Here is a 17,272-nt window from a genome sequence, read left to right on the forward strand (position 1 = left end):
GTACTCTCAGACTTTATGCTAAATTTTGAAATCCAGTGGAGCTTTACAGTTGTGGTTTTGAAGGGACTGTGGAAAAATACTGAAAGGCCTATGGAAAAAGACAAGTAGAAACTGACATTCTGTTATGATAGTAGTTTGTGGAAAATAAATTCCCTTCCTAAAGCTTCACGGTATGGAAGTCTGCACATGCAAATTTTAAAATCAAATATGCATCTCACTTGCTTCTCACACATACCTATTTTCATTTTCATTTATAAATAAATATGCAAACAAAAATTGTAATAGAATGAGCCCATAATAGAGCTCTCAGTAAAATGGGGAATTGTTCAGCTTTCCAGTAATTTTGTCTGTTTGTTGTAAACATTTTGTACAGCATTGTCTAGCTGTCGATTCTGTGGAGATCTAAGTCTAGTTTTTTTCCCCTCATTTATCCACTTTTGTAGAATCTTCTTGTAATTACTAGTACTTAACAGAAAACCTGTAGTCATGTTAAAACATTTAATTAGTCAAAATTGTGTAATGGAAGATTTCTTCCCAATACCACTTAATGATCATTAGAAGGTCTGATTCAAAGCCCACTTAAGTCAATTGATGTCCTTTGTTGACTTCAATAAGTTTTGAATTTGGCTCAGTATATTCAGAAATGTGAGTTAATGGCTACAACAGCAGCAAGAAATACTCTTCATAGATGTACAACTTCCATGGCTCTCCATTTGCTTCCATAATGACCTGCTCAAGAAGTTTTGGATAAATGTAATGAAAGGTCATTTTAAGTAAAAAGCCAAATTCAGAGCTGCAGAGGAAGATACTTTAATGTTTAATCGTTTAAAACCTGATGTGTTTTCCACTTCTATTTATGCTTCCCTTGACATTAAGGATGCAGTTGATACGATATGGTATTGCTTAGATTTGGTAGTGGCTTAGTCTGTTTGGAAGAATGATAACCCCACAGCAGCAATGGCCCTGCAAGACATACAGACCCTACAGCTTCTTGTTGTATAAAGCCATTGCAACTTTAACGCTGTTCTCTTCTGATTTCAGGAGTAGCCTATTTATTCTGTGATTATGGGCAAGAGTAAACAGGTTCCCTAGATGGTCTTCACCAAAGCCAGGCATTTTCACCATTTTTAACTTTCAGTCCCACATACTGTGGAAAGCATAAGTACCAAATTAATAAAATCCCAGGTCTTTTGCTGTGATATTTCTGTTATGGTAGGAACACAGAACTTTTGGAGAACCTAATATTAGTTTCTTCCTATGCGATACCTTTGGTTTTGCCTCCTCAATTCAGGGAAGTATCAGGGTAATTTACTCTGCCTTCTATGTCCTCCTCATGGAAATGCAAATTAATGCACAGCAGGCCAGGCACCAGTAGGTGCTTTGGTGCAACATTTCCAACCTGAGTTCTAGCCTGAGGAGTTAGCTGAGGAGACAAATCTCTGCATTCTTTGAAGTTCATCCTGAGTCTGAATAATTCTGAATTCAGAAAAAGTTCATGTCCTGGATGAGTTTCCAGTAACTGAGGGACAGCCATGCATTCTGAAAAGTATTTCATTAGTTACTTCAGAACAAAGTAGGGTCAACAGTAGAGAGACCTTGATTTTCATAGGAAAACCTACCACTCCTACCATCCCTCCACCATTTTGCTCTTTGAGTAGAAAAAACAGCACAACACATTTTCAGCCTGCAGGACTTTACTGCCCCTCGACACTTCTGCAGCTTCAGACTTGCTTCTCAAGCGTTTTGAGCAATATGGGAGCTACTGGTGTCAGTGGAGAAAGAGAGGGCTTTCTGGTATGCTGCTGGTGAACTTCAAAGCTTCCGAGGAGAAATGTCATCTGCTGTCTCCCAGCTTTTTGCCTGTAGGTGTTCTTAAAAAAAAAGCTAATAATGGTTGTTGCATAGTGCTTGCACAGGTTTGGTAGATAAAATACAGCCTAGTAATATGAGACAGCTGTGAGCTTCATTTTTCAAGCAGCACATGGGTCATGAGTGACCCAATTGTTATTGAGCAAATGAATGCAAGAAAAAAGGAAACTTTCTTCTTCACTGAGACAAACTGTCAGCCTCCCTTGACCTGCCCTCCTTGTCTTTTGAGTTAGCAGCCTGTGTGCCTGTGAGTCGAAAGGCAAGACAGCAGAGCACTTGGTGCCAGTGAAAACTGTGCCAACAAGATGGGCTTAAACCAGAGAAATGTGATTTCCTCTGGAGGAGAGAATAAGAGTGAAGTAGAGACGGAGGAAAGGGATGCAAAGTGTTGTATGTATTCCTCTAAGGGTCATGTTGCCCCCATGTTGCACTTTGTCATTAGCTGAATCACTGGAGCATCCTGTCAAATCAGCCTCCTGCCTAGATTTTTAAAACCTCTAATTGGCACCTGCATGGTACCCACATGGCTACATGTTACCAATGTATCTCTATTTGCCCTGCACAGCTTTTCACAGCTGTTTCCCCCAGTTTCAAGATGCAGTCAGTAACCCACCATGGCATAAGGCAACCCTGGCTTTGGTTGGGACCCTGTGATGTGACCCGGCATTTGTGCAACAGAAAAGCTTCACTTTATTCCTTTCCCTTTTAACCATGAAGCAGATATTTCTCCATGTTTCCTGTTTATCACAGACTGAGCCTCTCTAGACAGGCTATTCTGAGCTTGTCCTGCTTTCTGATAATTGCATGTACATTAAAGCAAACACCCCTGCAGGGTTTCTCCACTCCCCTGTCCTTGCCAGCTCGGAGCTGGACAACATTCCATGGCTTGCAAGCATAGGGCTGCGCAAAAAAAGGCATGCCAGGGGCTGGCAAAGCTCTGGGGAAGAAGGCAAAGCTGCTATTTCTGGCATCTCTTATTTTGCTAGTGAGTTCAGATACCTGTCCTTTCCTAATGACACGATGGCTGCTCAGTCCTCCTGAGCCATGCATCGGTGACATCACTATTGAGATCTACAGTCCGTGTCCAACCCATATCAATCTTTGGCTTCTCTACGAGGATATAAAAAACAAGATCCGGGAGTCACCCATCAGTAGTGACTGCAGTGGTAATTTTGAGAAGGTGGTTTGTTGCATATTTCTGTGAATTGTTGTTTTTCTTTCAAAGGGAAAAGAGGCAGGACACTGCTGTAAGATTTTTGAGGATGATCTTCACCAGATTGCTGTTTAGAGAACTGGGAATCTCTAGATCTTAATTACAAGCATTAGTACCTTTTGCCTCTACCTGGGGTAAAGTCCTGGACTACAAGAAGTCCAGTAATGACACTTTTCCTTCATAAATACCCTTCCACTGAAGGATTATACAAAGTCTTATTTGAGATGAGTAGATTAGTTTTGTCCTTGGTTTACAGATAGAAGAGGTAGCAGACTGTGGAAAGCTGACTGCTGCCTGCGCCAGAGTGGTGCAACACACCACTGAACTGAATACACTGCAGTGAAATGCTGCCAGGCACATCAAGACGGATGCTTCTTAACTCCCTGAAGTTGAAATCAAGACCTCCAAAACTGTATTTCCTCTCAGGATTTAGCTCCCAAGAAGTTAAAAGTATGCACAGAACTTTCCACACTTGCATACTTAAATTGATGAAAGTAAAGTAACTCAGGTTATTTCTTTTTTAATTGGTTTCTAGAGTGAATCTGTAGGTAGTAAGTAGATATTTCCTTTCTACTCTGATCGTCTATTACTGAACACAGGCCATGCAGTGCTGTAGCTGAATCCCCTTGTCCAAGTGATAGTCATAAGTCACTGCCTCTTCTCGTGCTTAAGGACAGTAACCAAGCAAGGACCCTGACTGGATGCAGCCATCTATCACTCACTTGGTCTGAACGTATGTTGCCAGTGAACCAACCAAGAGGTTTTTCAGAAGTGAGTCACCAATGCAATTAGACAGCCCATCTGAAGGGAATTTTATCTTACATAGGCAGGATATCCCCCAGGAGGGAGAACATTGTTGGATGATCCTTGTCGTAGTTAGTGCAGTGGTCACATTCCACATGACATACCTAGTCTTCCCCATCCAAAGGGAATTTTGTTGGAGTTTCGGTTTCTGAGCAGCTGCAATACATGTTGCTAATGGTGAACCTCAGAACTGCTGGAAGAGTATTATGGGAGTGAGTGCTTCTTCTGTTTTGTTTTTCCTCGTTTTTGAAACAAATCCAACTTTTATCAGTTATAGAATTGAGCAAGCCCTGTGCAAATATCAGTGCATATCTTGTAAGAGAGAAGAGTAACAGGTCTTTTTGAAGAGGAGACAAAAATGGAATAAACGAGCTACCCCCTGGGTTTATGTTGGAATAGCTGTACAGTTGAAATCTACCCAACTTTTGTTTCCTGTTTTTATAAGTGGCTTTCATCAAAGTGCTGGTCATGAGTAAGTTAACGCCTACAGAGCTGTCACTGTCAAGTACTGTGTATCGCTGAATTCATAGCAGTTTTGGCAGTGCTGAACTGTGTGCACATGTGTTTAAATGCATTCCCCACTTCTCTGAAGGAGTTATTTCCAGAGATCCCAAGTGTGGAAGTGGATCTCTCAGATGACTTTTGACTCTGCAGAGGGGGATAAGTGTCTTTTGAAAGACTTAGATTGGCACATGTACAAATACCCTTTCCTCCATCCTGATACATGAGAAAGGCTAGGGATGATGTAGTGCAAGAATTGCTTTTGCGGGTTTTATGTGGTGCTGTAGAGGAAGAGAGATCTGGGGTGATAACCATCATGCTGGGAAATCCTCCTCTTCTGCGCAGTGCTGAAAACTACCCCTTTTCTAATTTCCTGCAGAGTATTTTACTGACATTCAGGTAAAGCTGCCTTTGTTCAGGCTTAGCAGAGGATGTTCTCTCAGGAAGTTAAAGGACATCAAGAACTAAAGTGTACTGGGGCAAGTTCCTAATTACTCATCTGATCCCTGCAAGGGAGATAGCAAGGAATGGTTTTGTAGTTTGCTCGTGTTTTGTTTGTTAATATAGCAGTTCCATAGCAATCAGTTATTTGAAGGACTGGGGAAAAAAAAACCTACCTAGTTATCTTTATTTGCTTCTTTAGGCCTTTTTCTTGCCTTTGTGCATTCCTAGAAATTTGTTGAGCCCAACTGTGCAATGCTTATTGCCGTGTTTATTTCGCTAACCTGCAGTCTCCACAGTGCTACATTAACTCTCTTCCACTCAGACTAAGTCAAATCAGAGTGGTTACAGTGGTTTCAAGCAGCAGAGCAATTTTGCCAGGAGCTGAGGAATTGCACTGACTCCATCTCTAATGAGTACCCTTAGCAGTCATGATAGGAATTTTGGGTGAGAACAGGGCTTGCACTAATTACAGAGGCTTAGTCACAACTTGTTAACTCCGTGTTGAAGACGTGCTCTTAGAAGTAGCCATACTTGGACAGACTGGGAATTGAGAGAAAGCACAGTCTTATGCTTAAGGCACTGAACACTGGCATCTCCAATAATCTGGTTTAATTTCTTGTTTGCCTTGTACTTCTTATGTCACTTCTTATATTTCTTTCTCTTTCTGTGCCTCAGTTCTGCAGCTATAAAATCACATTCCTGTTTGTCTTCTCCCCTGCATTCATGGCAAGTGCTTCAGGATGAGTATATTAGTTGAGCAATGCAACACACAGTGCAGCATGGCTGTGGAAGGTCAGGAGAGCCCTACATGACATCTTAGAGTTTCTGTAGTTTGAAAATATGTCATTGGCTTTGGATTGTGAGGCAGGAACAGCCTTGAATGCTCATTTAACTCCTACAGCTAATTTTCTGTTGTAGATTTGGGACTTTTCTTTCAACCTTGAAATTTTGCTGGTTTTCTGTTCTGCAGGGCAGGGAGTGCTGAGGCTGAATTAATTGAATTTTTCTTAAGTTATGTGAGTGCTAAATAAGATACATTGTTAAAATTTACCATATCCTCTGCATATAAAGAGGAGTGGAAAATGAGTAAATGAGAAGAAAATGCGTGACGATATCTAATGTATTCTAAGACCAAGCTTCTAACCTTCTCTGTTTCTTTCTGTTTCTTCCAGGTGGAGCGGGAAATAGCCATCCTGAAGTTGATAGAACATCCCCACGTTTTAAAGCTGCATGATGTTTACGAAAATAAAAAATATTTGTAGGTATTACTGGCTTTTGCCAGAGAAAGGGGAAGGGAAGGAGGAAGGAAGGGAGGGAGATCAGGGTTTTGGAACTTGATAACATTTCTGAGAGGATAGAACAGGTGTGTTTTCATCCTCTGCTGGTGTCCGTCTGATATTTTGTACTTGGATGAGGAATGAACACTCATTATTCCCCTCTCTTTTCTCATTTTCTCTGTACTTTCATAGAATCATTAAGGTTGGAAAATACATCTAACATCATCATCCTGGTGCCATCACACTCACCGCTAAACCATGTCCCCAGGTGCCACCTCCACACGTTTTTTTGAACATTACCAAGGATGGTGATTCCACCACTTCCCTGGACAGCCCGTTTCAATGCCTGACCATTCCTTCAGTGAAGAAATCTTTCCTGATATCCAATTCAAACCTCCCTCGGTGCAACTTAAGGCCATTTCCCCTCATCCTGTCACTTGTTAGCTGGGACAAGAGACCAACCCCCACCAGTCTACAGCCTCCTTTCAGATAGTTGTGGAGAGCGATAAGGTCCCCCCGAGCATCCTCCTCTCCAGACTAAACAACCCCACCTCCCTCAGCCACTTCTCATAAGACTTGTGCTCCAGGCCCTTCATTAGCTCCGCTGTCCCTCTGCGGACGTGCTGCAGCACCTCAGTGTTTTTTGGCATGAGCCTTTACTTCTATGCTGCCTTTTTTTTTTTTTTTTACTTAAAATGGAGGAGGGAGGACAAACCAGTGTTTTCTGTCAAACAGCAAAAGAGGAGGAAGGTTTATACATGTAAGATCTGGAACCATTTTGAATGAAAGCTGTAACAGACTTACAGTGGATAATTTGGATAACCCCCTTTGCCTAATTGTTTTCATTGAAACCCTTAACTCTCATTATAAGTGTTTTAAATTTTCCCCATCAATACAGTTTTTGGTTTTTAAGGGCCAGTGAAATCTCCTGATGGTGCTGCAGTAACAGTTATGTAGCAAAGCTTTTTTTTTTTAAGATATTTTTCCCCCCAATTACTAGTTACTAGTGCTAGACAGGGATGATGTCCACAGACAAGCATTTAGCTTGATTTAGGGCACTAGATATGTTGGATCTGTTGTCAAACAAGCAGGCCACATTAACCTTGGAACAACAGGAAAAAAAATCAATGTATTCCAAATGGAAAATGGTGACCCAGTGGGAAACTTTGTGTTATTTTCAGCTTTTTAACAAGTTATTACAAGTAGGAGAGAGTGGTTAAAAAAAGATTAAACAGCTTTGAAAAGCCACTATCCATCGGTGGGTTCTTTTTAATGTCACAACACAAGAAGGGAATGACTGTTTATCTAAAGAAAGTGTGTTGAATGGAGGTAACAGTCCCTCATGGACTATTCAGCCAGTCTTGTTACTGGAGCAATGAATTCCTGTTCTGAGAAGTGAGGCCTCTTTGCCTAAGGGTTAGCTTAGTAGAGCAGGCAGTAATTTCTTCTGGATTCCCCACGCTCCTTTGGGGCAGAGCCTGCCATCCACAGTGAAATGCAGTTGCCAGAAAGAGCTCGTGCAGGCACTGGGTGGAGGCTGGCTCAGATGTTCTCCGAGCTGCATGCTCAGTGCTCTGTCCTCAGTGGCATAAATGGTCACGGCTCCATGAAGCCCAGTTTACTCCAGCTGAGGACAGAGGCCCAGATCTACCACAGCCCTCTCTGTGTGCAGAAGGGTAGCAGTGGAAAATCAGGCTTAACAGGGCATAAATTTTCCTTTAATCCTGAAAAGAGAGGCACCGTTGGTAAGAGTACATTCCTCTATATTCTGGTTTAAAGAGGGGGTAGGATGAGGCCCAAGGCTTTCTTTTGATTAAGATGGAGAAAATATTCCTCTTTGTGATCTTTGTTTCTATGTTATGTATTCTTAGGTATGCACACACTTACATAAACATAGCATAGAGCTAATGTGTTCCAGATAGGTGTAGTACACTTTAGCAGCAGTGACAATGTATGAATACATGCAGAAGGCCATGAGGGGATGTGTTTTGGAGTTGCTCAAGCTTTATTAATGCTCTAAATGCCTGTGCAGCCAGCAGCTGAGCTGAGCTCTCCTTCTTTGCTCCAAAAGACTTGGGGGTTGTTTTATTCCTTGTGAAAAATATCTAGTGCTCAGAGCAGTGGCTATGGTGTTACACCATGATTACAAAAAAATACTGCATTTCTTGGCAGGAAAATATCCTCCTGATGAAAATCACCTTGAAAAGGAAAGCATCCCATATCTTTAAGCTATATCTGGATATCTTGGCTTCTAAAAATGTTGGGCTCCAAAGCATGCTTTGCCAGTGTCCATTTAGCCTTTAACAATCACTAAGTCTGCTTTGTGCTATAGCTCCTTTGCCTGTGAGATTAAGCTGTCTGAATCCCCCTGAAAAGGCACCAGATCCCTCTGCTGAAAGACACTGACTCTGAAAGAACCAATGACTGTTAATTATGTTTCATTTTTTATTAGTCACTATTTTAAAGAAAGGGCACAATGCAGAGCTCCTGCCAAGCCTCCATGTTCAAAATTAGAAACAGCTGTGGCCTTGGATAAATCTGAGACATGAAAGAGAGTGCCTGTGGAGGGTTGAGGTGTTACAAGTGTGTGGGGGCTGAGAAGTGTGTGTGCTTGTACTTTTCCAAATAACAGACAGGGTGACCTCTGGTTATCACCAGCATCAAAAAAGGGATTGCTCTCTGGTGGTGGCAGCACCTTTCCATCATGCATGCCATCTCAGCAGTAACAGCAGTGGCATGGTTTCAGAGGAGCTCATGAATTATGGGTGATATTTCAGAAGCTAGAGACTAATCACAATGCAGCGCTGGGGAGTATTTCCTCGATAAATGTTAATTTCACAAATCATGTTTGACTTTTAGTTTATGATTTAATTTGTGACAAGGGGCTTTGGTTGAGTAGATTCCTAATGCAACCATGAATCAAATCCTTTTTCCACAGTTTATTTAACACTGAAAATGAGTTTTAAAAAATAATAATAAAAATCTGTTAGCATATGTGTGTTAGCCAAGCAGTCTTTCTCTGTTTGTTTTAGTCAGGTTCTTTTTGCCAAGATGGCTGGAGAGATGGAGAAAGCTATGAGATCTAAGATTTAATGCTCTAAATGCTCTTTATCCAGCATTTTGAGTTGACTTATTTTGTAAGACTGTGGACTACAGATCTAGGAGCGTGGGGGAAAACATGGTTGCACTGAGGCTCTCTGTAAGTGTGCTTAGATATACATTGTGTTGGCTAAACGAGCAGTATTATTGACAGATGAATTATTTCGTATACATTGTACGATCACACTGATGGTCTTCAAGCAAGGTTGGGAGTCCACAGTAATAGATAATTTAGAAATAGATATAGACAATCAATGTCTCCCTCTCTCCCATCATAAGATGTTAATAGACAAAACATCCACGAAGGGGATCATCTTCTAATTTTAAACATCAAGAATGAGTCAAAGTGGCCTGGACGGGACATGATCAGTGAGCTACCAAAATCCGTGTGTGCACCAGTCATTTTGAGTAATGAAGTTCAGATAGTCAGGAATTTTAGGGTGATGTGAATCATAGAATCATCACAGAACGGGTTGGATTGGAAGGGACCTTAAATCATCTAGTTCCAACCTGCCAGCCATGGGCAGGGACACCTTTGATTAGATCAGGTTGCTCAGAGCCCCATCCAGCCTGACCTTGCACACTTCCAGGAATGGGGCATGTACTTATGAACTAAGGGACTGAGCAAGTTGGTTAAAAAAGATGGTAACAAAGTTTCTGTGTGTTCTATAATGCCTGTCGGAGGGGACACACTCCTTTGGTCACACGGTTTCTGCATTGCATATGAACTGTGTGAACCTGGCTGATGGTCCCGTTTTCTCTGTGCTGTGTATAGAAAAGGTCTTTCCTGAACTGACCCTACACAGTGTTCGTGTAGCAACTGGAGAGGAAGGTGGAGTTCATACATTGTTAGAAGCACTAACACTGTGAATGAGCAGGTTCTCATTAGCAGACTTCTTGAGGATTAAAGAAGAGGAAAATATGCAAAGCCCAGTCCTTCATGAAAGAAGTGACTGGCTAAGATGTTTTCTAGGAAGCAATCTTATGCTTTATTCTTAAATCTCTGATATCTGTATTTACTGCACTTTATTTACTGTGTTTTATGCAGTACAGTCGGCTTTTCTTTTGATCATAGAAAAGCAATTGTCCCACTGTTGGAGGAGCTGTTAGCGTAGCCAACTAAGTGCTGTCATACAGTCCACAGTAGATGGAACTTGCCTTTCCAGAGGGGATAAAGCTAACTGATACAGTTCTATTGCAGAACCCACAGCAGGGGTGGCATTATCTGTTTTGATCTCATTTGATTAGCTATTTAGTTTAAATTGCCAGGGGTTTGGTGGGAGGCAGAAATAAAATAGAAAAATTGTGGTCCATACTAGGACCACTCCTGCTGTTTTCTTTCGGATGTTTATACTGGTATTTCTCAATTCCCTTTCCATCCATGTTTGCATATATATATATATCTGTAAATTTCTATTTCTAGGTGCATACAGATATCTGTGTGTAGATTTATACTGATTAATTTTCAAATCTTCACATTTAAGATTTCAAATTTTCAAATGTCATGGCACTGTTTATTTTAAATTGCTATCTTATCTAACTTGATCAGCATTTTAAGCACGAATACATTTTGAGAGCAGGAGTGGATGCCAGGCTATTGTTCTCTGAAGTGTGCCATGCATTCATCAGCACCTTCTCCAAGTAGAAGTCCCTTTCTCATAATTCAGCAGTACAGTGCTATCACTGGGCAAGTGCCCAAGCCTCACTGCAATGTACACAACACCCCACCTCCTGATTACAGAGTTGAAGGTGCATCACAATGAGCCAAATAACAAAATAAAAATGTCCTCCTACCCATGCACAACTTATTTTTCCAGCTTATGCAAGATCAGCTGACAGCAGGAGTTGAAGACGTACAACTCTGGTGGTGTCTGCAGAGGCCTTTGTGCTGCCAGTCCTCTCCTGCAGGGTTTTCCTGTAATTCTGTTTATTTTTGTTGAAAACTAATTGTGAGGTCCCAGAGGATGCGAGAAAGAGGGGAAAAAAAGGCACTGTGGGTTCTTCTGTTAGTGGTAGGCAAAGACTTTACCCCCTTGTCTTGTGCTGTTGACATGTTTTAGTACTGTCTGGAATTACAAGCATGTGTAGTCGAAGGAAAGCCAGTCAGTGGTAGGAGTGGAGCCAGTGCACATGAGGTTTTGAGTTTACTGTGGGCCTGGAGACGAGCAGTTGGACAGAAGCCAGGGAAGGGGAGCGGGTGCTGCAGCAAGGACAGGTGTCAGCATTTGCAGGAGGGATGCCAGCCTGGCACAAAGCAGGGCTTGCCCAGAGGTAGTGGTGATGATTAATGCTGCTCCCTGTGCAATGCAGTCTTAATAAGGTCTGCCCAAAAGCCTGACTTTGTCTTCTGCTCACTGCCTGATGTGCTTGGATACCGTCTAGGCTGGGCTTGGGAGAAAACAGACCCATAGTGGAACAATTCTGTGACGTGAGCAATAGGAGATGGAGCTTGAGAGTTACAGTGTATTCACATGCCTAACTTCTCTTTTAGACTTTGGTAGGCAATGTTATGTGTCTCTGGGCCCTGGTTGTTACAGCAAAGGCCACTTAGCTCTGAAGATGAAAGCTCCAAAGTATACGGTCACTAGCAGAATTGCAGCAGTGACCTGATGAGTGTTGTCTCAGCTCTGCCCATCCTGTGCCGAGGAACCCTCTGGCTAGATCCATTCCATATCATGTGCCAGATAGGATGGCTGCTGTAGTACTTTGGTATACATAACTACACACCATGAAGGCACTACTCAAAACACCTTTCATCCCAAACAAATCAAAGATACAGAGTGCAAGAGTGTAATCTCCTACTACCTCTTTTCCCCAAAAGCCACAACCTGTTCATGTCCAAATGTAATGAGCAATAAAATATAATCTCCATTCAAACATGGAAATTAGAATTAAAATTGTCTTTTAGGAAAAAAAAAGAAATCTAATGCATGCCCATTTTCTTGCAGGCAAGGAAAAAAAAATATAGAGCTTGTGGCCCAGTGCCAAATTAGGGTTTAAAAATTCATGCCCGCCATAAGAATTTATATAACTTCTGAATAATTTATAGGCTGTGCCAATAACAAGGGGCTTAATATCTGATAGAGATTATTTAATCAATAGAAAACAGTGCAGAGAAAAAGCTGTCAAAGAACTACAGAGCATGTCAGCCGGGGCTGGGCAACTTTTAACCTCTTCCCTGCTACACATGTGTTCAGTCATATATATATATGTGTGGAAGGACATTTTGCAAGTAGGGTGGTAGCATGGAAGAGGAATCACCAGGATTTTTTTCTTCTAGAGGCTTTTCTTTGTCAGTCTGCTGTTTCCAACAGACCCCTTTCTGATGCACTAGAGCTTTGAAATGTAGTGAGCTGTCAGGTGAACTGGTCAAAAGGAATAGCTACCTTGTTGTAAATAATCTGCTGGGATTGTGGGTTACTGTGAGATAACCCAGAGTTCATCAAGGTTGGTGGCAGTGCCTAGCCCATACCATTTGTGGCGCAGCCGTTTTCTTTTGTGTGTGATTCTGTGGCCAAATTTCAACAGGGTTTCACAGATGTGGGCACTAGTGAACATAGGGACAGAAGATAACTGAAGACTTATGTGTCTTTATGGAGATTCCTACCTGACTGGTAATTGTTTAGACATCTGCATCAATTCCAAAGTGTCTTGATCCATGCCATGTTCCACAGTTTTAGGATTATGGTTATGACTTTCTTATAATAATTAACTATTAAGTAATAAAACGGAGTAGTTGAGCTTCTCAGCAGGTATGGTCAGTTTATCATATGTCTTACCCGTAGGCATCACAAAATGGTAAACTCCTGACTACAGAGCAAGCAAGCAGGAATTCTCCCAGTGTTTTTTATGTATTTGTGTGTGTCTCTTTCTGTATAACTGCATCTGGGTTTTGCATCTTGCTGGAGTGCACACCTGAAGCTGTGCATCTTAAAAACTAGCCAGTGCCAAATGAATATCTAATCTAATTCTGGCACAGTAAGACTTCTAGGACATCACCCTAGAAGTTGTGTGTGAGGGTACCCAGTGGTGCATTCAAGCTTATGAAGAAGAACCTACTTGTTTAGGTTTAAGCAAGGTTGTGCATTATATATGTAAATGTTATATCATTTAATAAAAAACAAATTGTTAACTGCTTCCCTAGTAGACCCTTAATTGCAAGCACGGATAAATAAACCTGTTGCCTGACCAAAACAAGAAGCAATGTGAATTGGCTACCATTCCTAGAGCATCAGAAAATGTTTCTTGGTAATCTTTCTTTTTTTGTATTTATAATGCTTACCTGAAATAGTTTGTGTTTCAACATGAGCTTTCATCTAGAGATCTCTCTCCATTTAACACTTTTATTATTTTATAATAATAAATACATTTGTATTGCCCCGGAGGACCAAATTGGTGTAGCTGTGAATGTCTTGTAAATTGTCCTGAGAAAACAAGAGCTGCTTACCCATACAGGGATATATAGTGATGGGCTGCTTCAGGCAATCCATCTGGCAAGAATTTTACTATTTAGCACCGTTTTTGCTAATGGCTAAGAGACAGCTTTTCGTTCTTTACAGATCTAGTGTGTTTGTTATTTTGCCAGGAATATCTGGTAGTGCATGGTCCTGGTGTTCTCTGTGCCAGTTAGTCTTTCTTTAACAGCATTTTTCCAGGCATTGCTCAGAGCCAGCCAGTTCCTTTAGTTACAGTCCTGATTCGTAGGTAGCATGTAGCTGCCTTGCCTCAGTGAGGGCTCTGTGACTTATTCCTCAAAGCTGTCTAGGGCTCGGGCAAAGGCACCTTTTAACAAGTTGTAGCATAGTCCACTAGGTGGAAAGGAGAATTATTAACCAAAAAAATGTCCTTTTTGCTGTTTCAAGTGATGTCTTCATAATATTGTAGAGCAACAGTACTGCTCATGGAGAAGTTCTTGCTATGCTGGCGCTGGACAAGAATGGGACAAATCCAGCTTACAAATCGGCTGTTGTGAAGGGGAAGTCCAGTCTGCTGTCAAACATCGCAGCATAGAACAAACTTCAGGAAGGAGCTGAAGAAAAACAATGATGTAGCTCTATCATTAACAGTGATCCTCTTCCAAGTGTAGAGGGAATGTTATGAGAGCACAGAATTGTTTGCCAGGATATTTAAGAAGTGGATGATGGAACCTGGCTTTGAAGGCTGGTCAGGTACAGAACTCAACCACAAAGGCCAAGGAAGAGATCCTAGATTGCTTACAGAAGGAGCTGCAAGAAATAAAGGAAGATACTTCACGTTAGTTGAAGTATAAAAAGAGGAGAATGATGGAGGCATGGAAAGAGTGGTCAAGTGGAAAGCTAAGAAAATGATATTTCAGTGATGGTCTGATATCTATTTTGAATCACCAAAAGTGGAGCCAGAATGTGTTTATCAAAGATATAATGATGAAATAATTCAGCTACAAGATATCTAGCTAAAATTAGACATGAAATTTTATCTATCTGGATGGATAGGAAAACCATTATCTTAGAGGTATAATAAAGAAAACATATAAAAGATACCAGTACAGGTGTAGGGACCTAAAGGAAGCCTGAGTCAAAGTTAACACCCACCCTAAAAGCCTTCTTTACTGTTTTGGTTTCTGAAAGAGTAAATGAAATGAGCCAAAAAGAAAGAAAAAAGCCCAGGATTATTCTAAGCTTGCTTTTATATGCTGCATGCACATCTCTGATATGATATGTTGTGGGTCATTTGAGGTTAGGAATTCAGAATCTTTATTGAGGAGGTGGTAATGATGGGATGCAGATGGAGAAATGGCAAAGGGGATGGATAGAATGCTGCTGGATGCAATCTCTCTGTTTTCTGCAATCAACAAAATTATTCTTGTATTTAGTATTCAGCTTCTTTGTTTTTAAAGACCAAAGTCTTATCTCCTTCAAGCTCTGAAACTTAATCGGAGATTTTTAGTTTTATGTCTTGGCTTGTACAGAGACATAAGATATTAATACAGGATGTGGACCTTGGTATCTTTATGAAAGCAAGCTGTGGCCTGTGAAAATATTTGCAACCTCATAAAGAATATATCTAGTGAGGAAAAGTAATCAAGATTTTATTTTTAGCATGCATTTGGCTTCACATTGAGTTGCAGAACCCTGATGTTTTCTGGCTTTTCCAGTGTTGTAGCAAGCAGAGGGGAAATTGGTGGTGGGAACAGCATGGAGTAGAAGGCACAAAGGACCATAGGTGCTAATCCCAGCTCTGATACTGGGTGACTGTAACCCTGGACAAGTCACTTTGCTTCACAGTTCCCTATCAGTAAAGAACAGGAGGTTAATGTTCATTAATACTTGCTTCTCTCATGTGAAATGCAAGGATTAGAAGAGCTGGTGTGTGTCCAAAGCATCCAACATGTGAGAGCTAAGTGCTCTTACAGCATCTTTTGTCCTAATATAGGTCCTCTCTGTATTATCCCAGCACACAGTGTGCATGCTGCCAGCCAGAGGCTGGGTCTTTCCTTTCACCTCCTTGCAATGCTCTTACAGAGCAGGTTTTCTTACGTTTTTATAATGGGAGGACTGGTGCTGTCAATCTCACGTAGACAGGATTTAAAACAAAACAAAACAAAACAAACAAAAAAAAAAAAAAAAAAACACACACACAAAAAAAACTTCATTCACCAGTAAGTTGCTTTTCATCTCTAAATGTAATAGGAGAATAGTTCTGGTTACTGTTCCAGGATTTTTACAATTTATTTGCTTGCTTCCTTAGAATAAATGGGAAAAGTAGTACTATAGTGAAATGAGAACCTGTCATATCTGGGAAAGATAAAAGGGAAAGGAAACTCAGGAAAATGCTTCTTAGTGTTTTTCAGCCCTAGAGGCTACGTGTTATTTACCTTCTCCTAGATCCTCCAAGAGCTGGCATTGGCATGCTTCCAATCCAGTAGTACTCTGCTAAAGTAAAGGATTTTAGACACTGATGTGAGCTCAGGAGATCAGGATTCTTTTCTGTACCATGGATTCAGGAAAGATGTAGTGTCTGTATGCCTTATTTTCCAGCCTCTGGAATAAAGTTCTTTCTTTCCTTTGCTTTTTCTGTTTGGCTTTTCAGATTGTTTATTCTCTTCTTCTGTGGAGTCACTTAGGCACACTCACACATACACAGATGGATAGATACAGATATACAGCACTTAGTGGGGTTTGTGTAAGCTGTGCAGTGATAGTTAGAACTGGTGCAACACTTGGAAATGTTTAAAACCCTCTTGCTGACCTGTTTGGAAATAACAAGTGTAACTACTACTGTGCTGTGTAATGTGCCAGCAGAACATTGGCTTGCACAGAGATGGAGGCAGGTGCTGAATTATGCCCTTGTTTAACAGAAAATGTTCTAGTTGGGGGCTATCCTGAAAAACCCATGTCGTACTAGAGGGAACAGAGTTGGCGGGTGACCAGCTGCAAATCTGAACTCAGGAATCCTAGCTGCAACATCGCCACATAGTCCTTGTGGAATGATTCCTACAGCATTTATTTCTTGCAGTCAGCCACGGGGGAATGTGTTTGTCGTCCTTCTCACTCATGTCACGTTGGGGGTTTTGTCAGATCAGAATGCATCGTCGCTGTGCTTCTGTACGTCCCTTGACTTGTCATAGGCACAAATCTTTTTCAAATGCTCTCCCCTGTTCATTTCCATTATTATATCTGGTGCTTCTAGGTGGCAAGCAAAAAATGAATAACCTTGTAAATGCTCCCTGTCTTTCAATTTGTTTTATTTTTCGTACAACATGTCAGTGCATTTTTGTTGAGTGTTTTTAATAAGATGAAGTTGATGAAAATAAATTGCTTTGCAGTTCCTGCTGTGGGTGACAGAAATGCTGGGTCTGTAATTTTCCAAAACTGCACATTTGAAACTAGTGTGGAGGGTGTTCTATATGCCTATATCAGCAATCATCTTTGTAATATACCTCCCAGAAAAGGAAAGCAGCTAGCAATTTGAATTTGGGGGGAAGATGCACTGCTGTATCCAGCTTCTGCTGGGCACAGTGACAGAGGGAACTGTCAAGGCAAGAATTTTAGGATTGATTCTGTGCCAGGCTTGGATCTGCCATTTT

At 41.2% G+C, this 17,272-nt stretch overlaps 1 protein-coding gene across 11 annotated transcripts in view; it reads left to right on the forward strand.

The window, feature by feature from the left end:
* The window catches only part of BRSK2 (BR serine/threonine kinase 2), a 318,125-nt gene that overhangs the window by 202,801 nt on the left and 98,052 nt on the right, over window positions 1-17,272 (forward strand). For all 11 annotated transcript variants that reach the window (XM_027888707.1, XM_027888706.1, XM_027888709.1 and 8 more), the window contains exon 3: window positions 6,004-6,089. In XM_027888707.1, the coding sequence (XP_027744508.1) occupies window positions 6,004-6,089 (86 nt within the window). The remainder of the gene's footprint in view (window positions 1-6,003; window positions 6,090-17,272) is intronic.

Source organism: Empidonax traillii, unplaced genomic scaffold, assembly GCF_003031625.1.
Source record: "Empidonax traillii isolate 1590-97213 ecotype Southwest subspecies unplaced genomic scaffold, ASM303162v1 scaffold245:size1430315, whole genome shotgun sequence".
Classification (NCBI taxonomy): domain Eukaryota; kingdom Metazoa; phylum Chordata; class Aves; order Passeriformes; family Tyrannidae; genus Empidonax; species Empidonax traillii.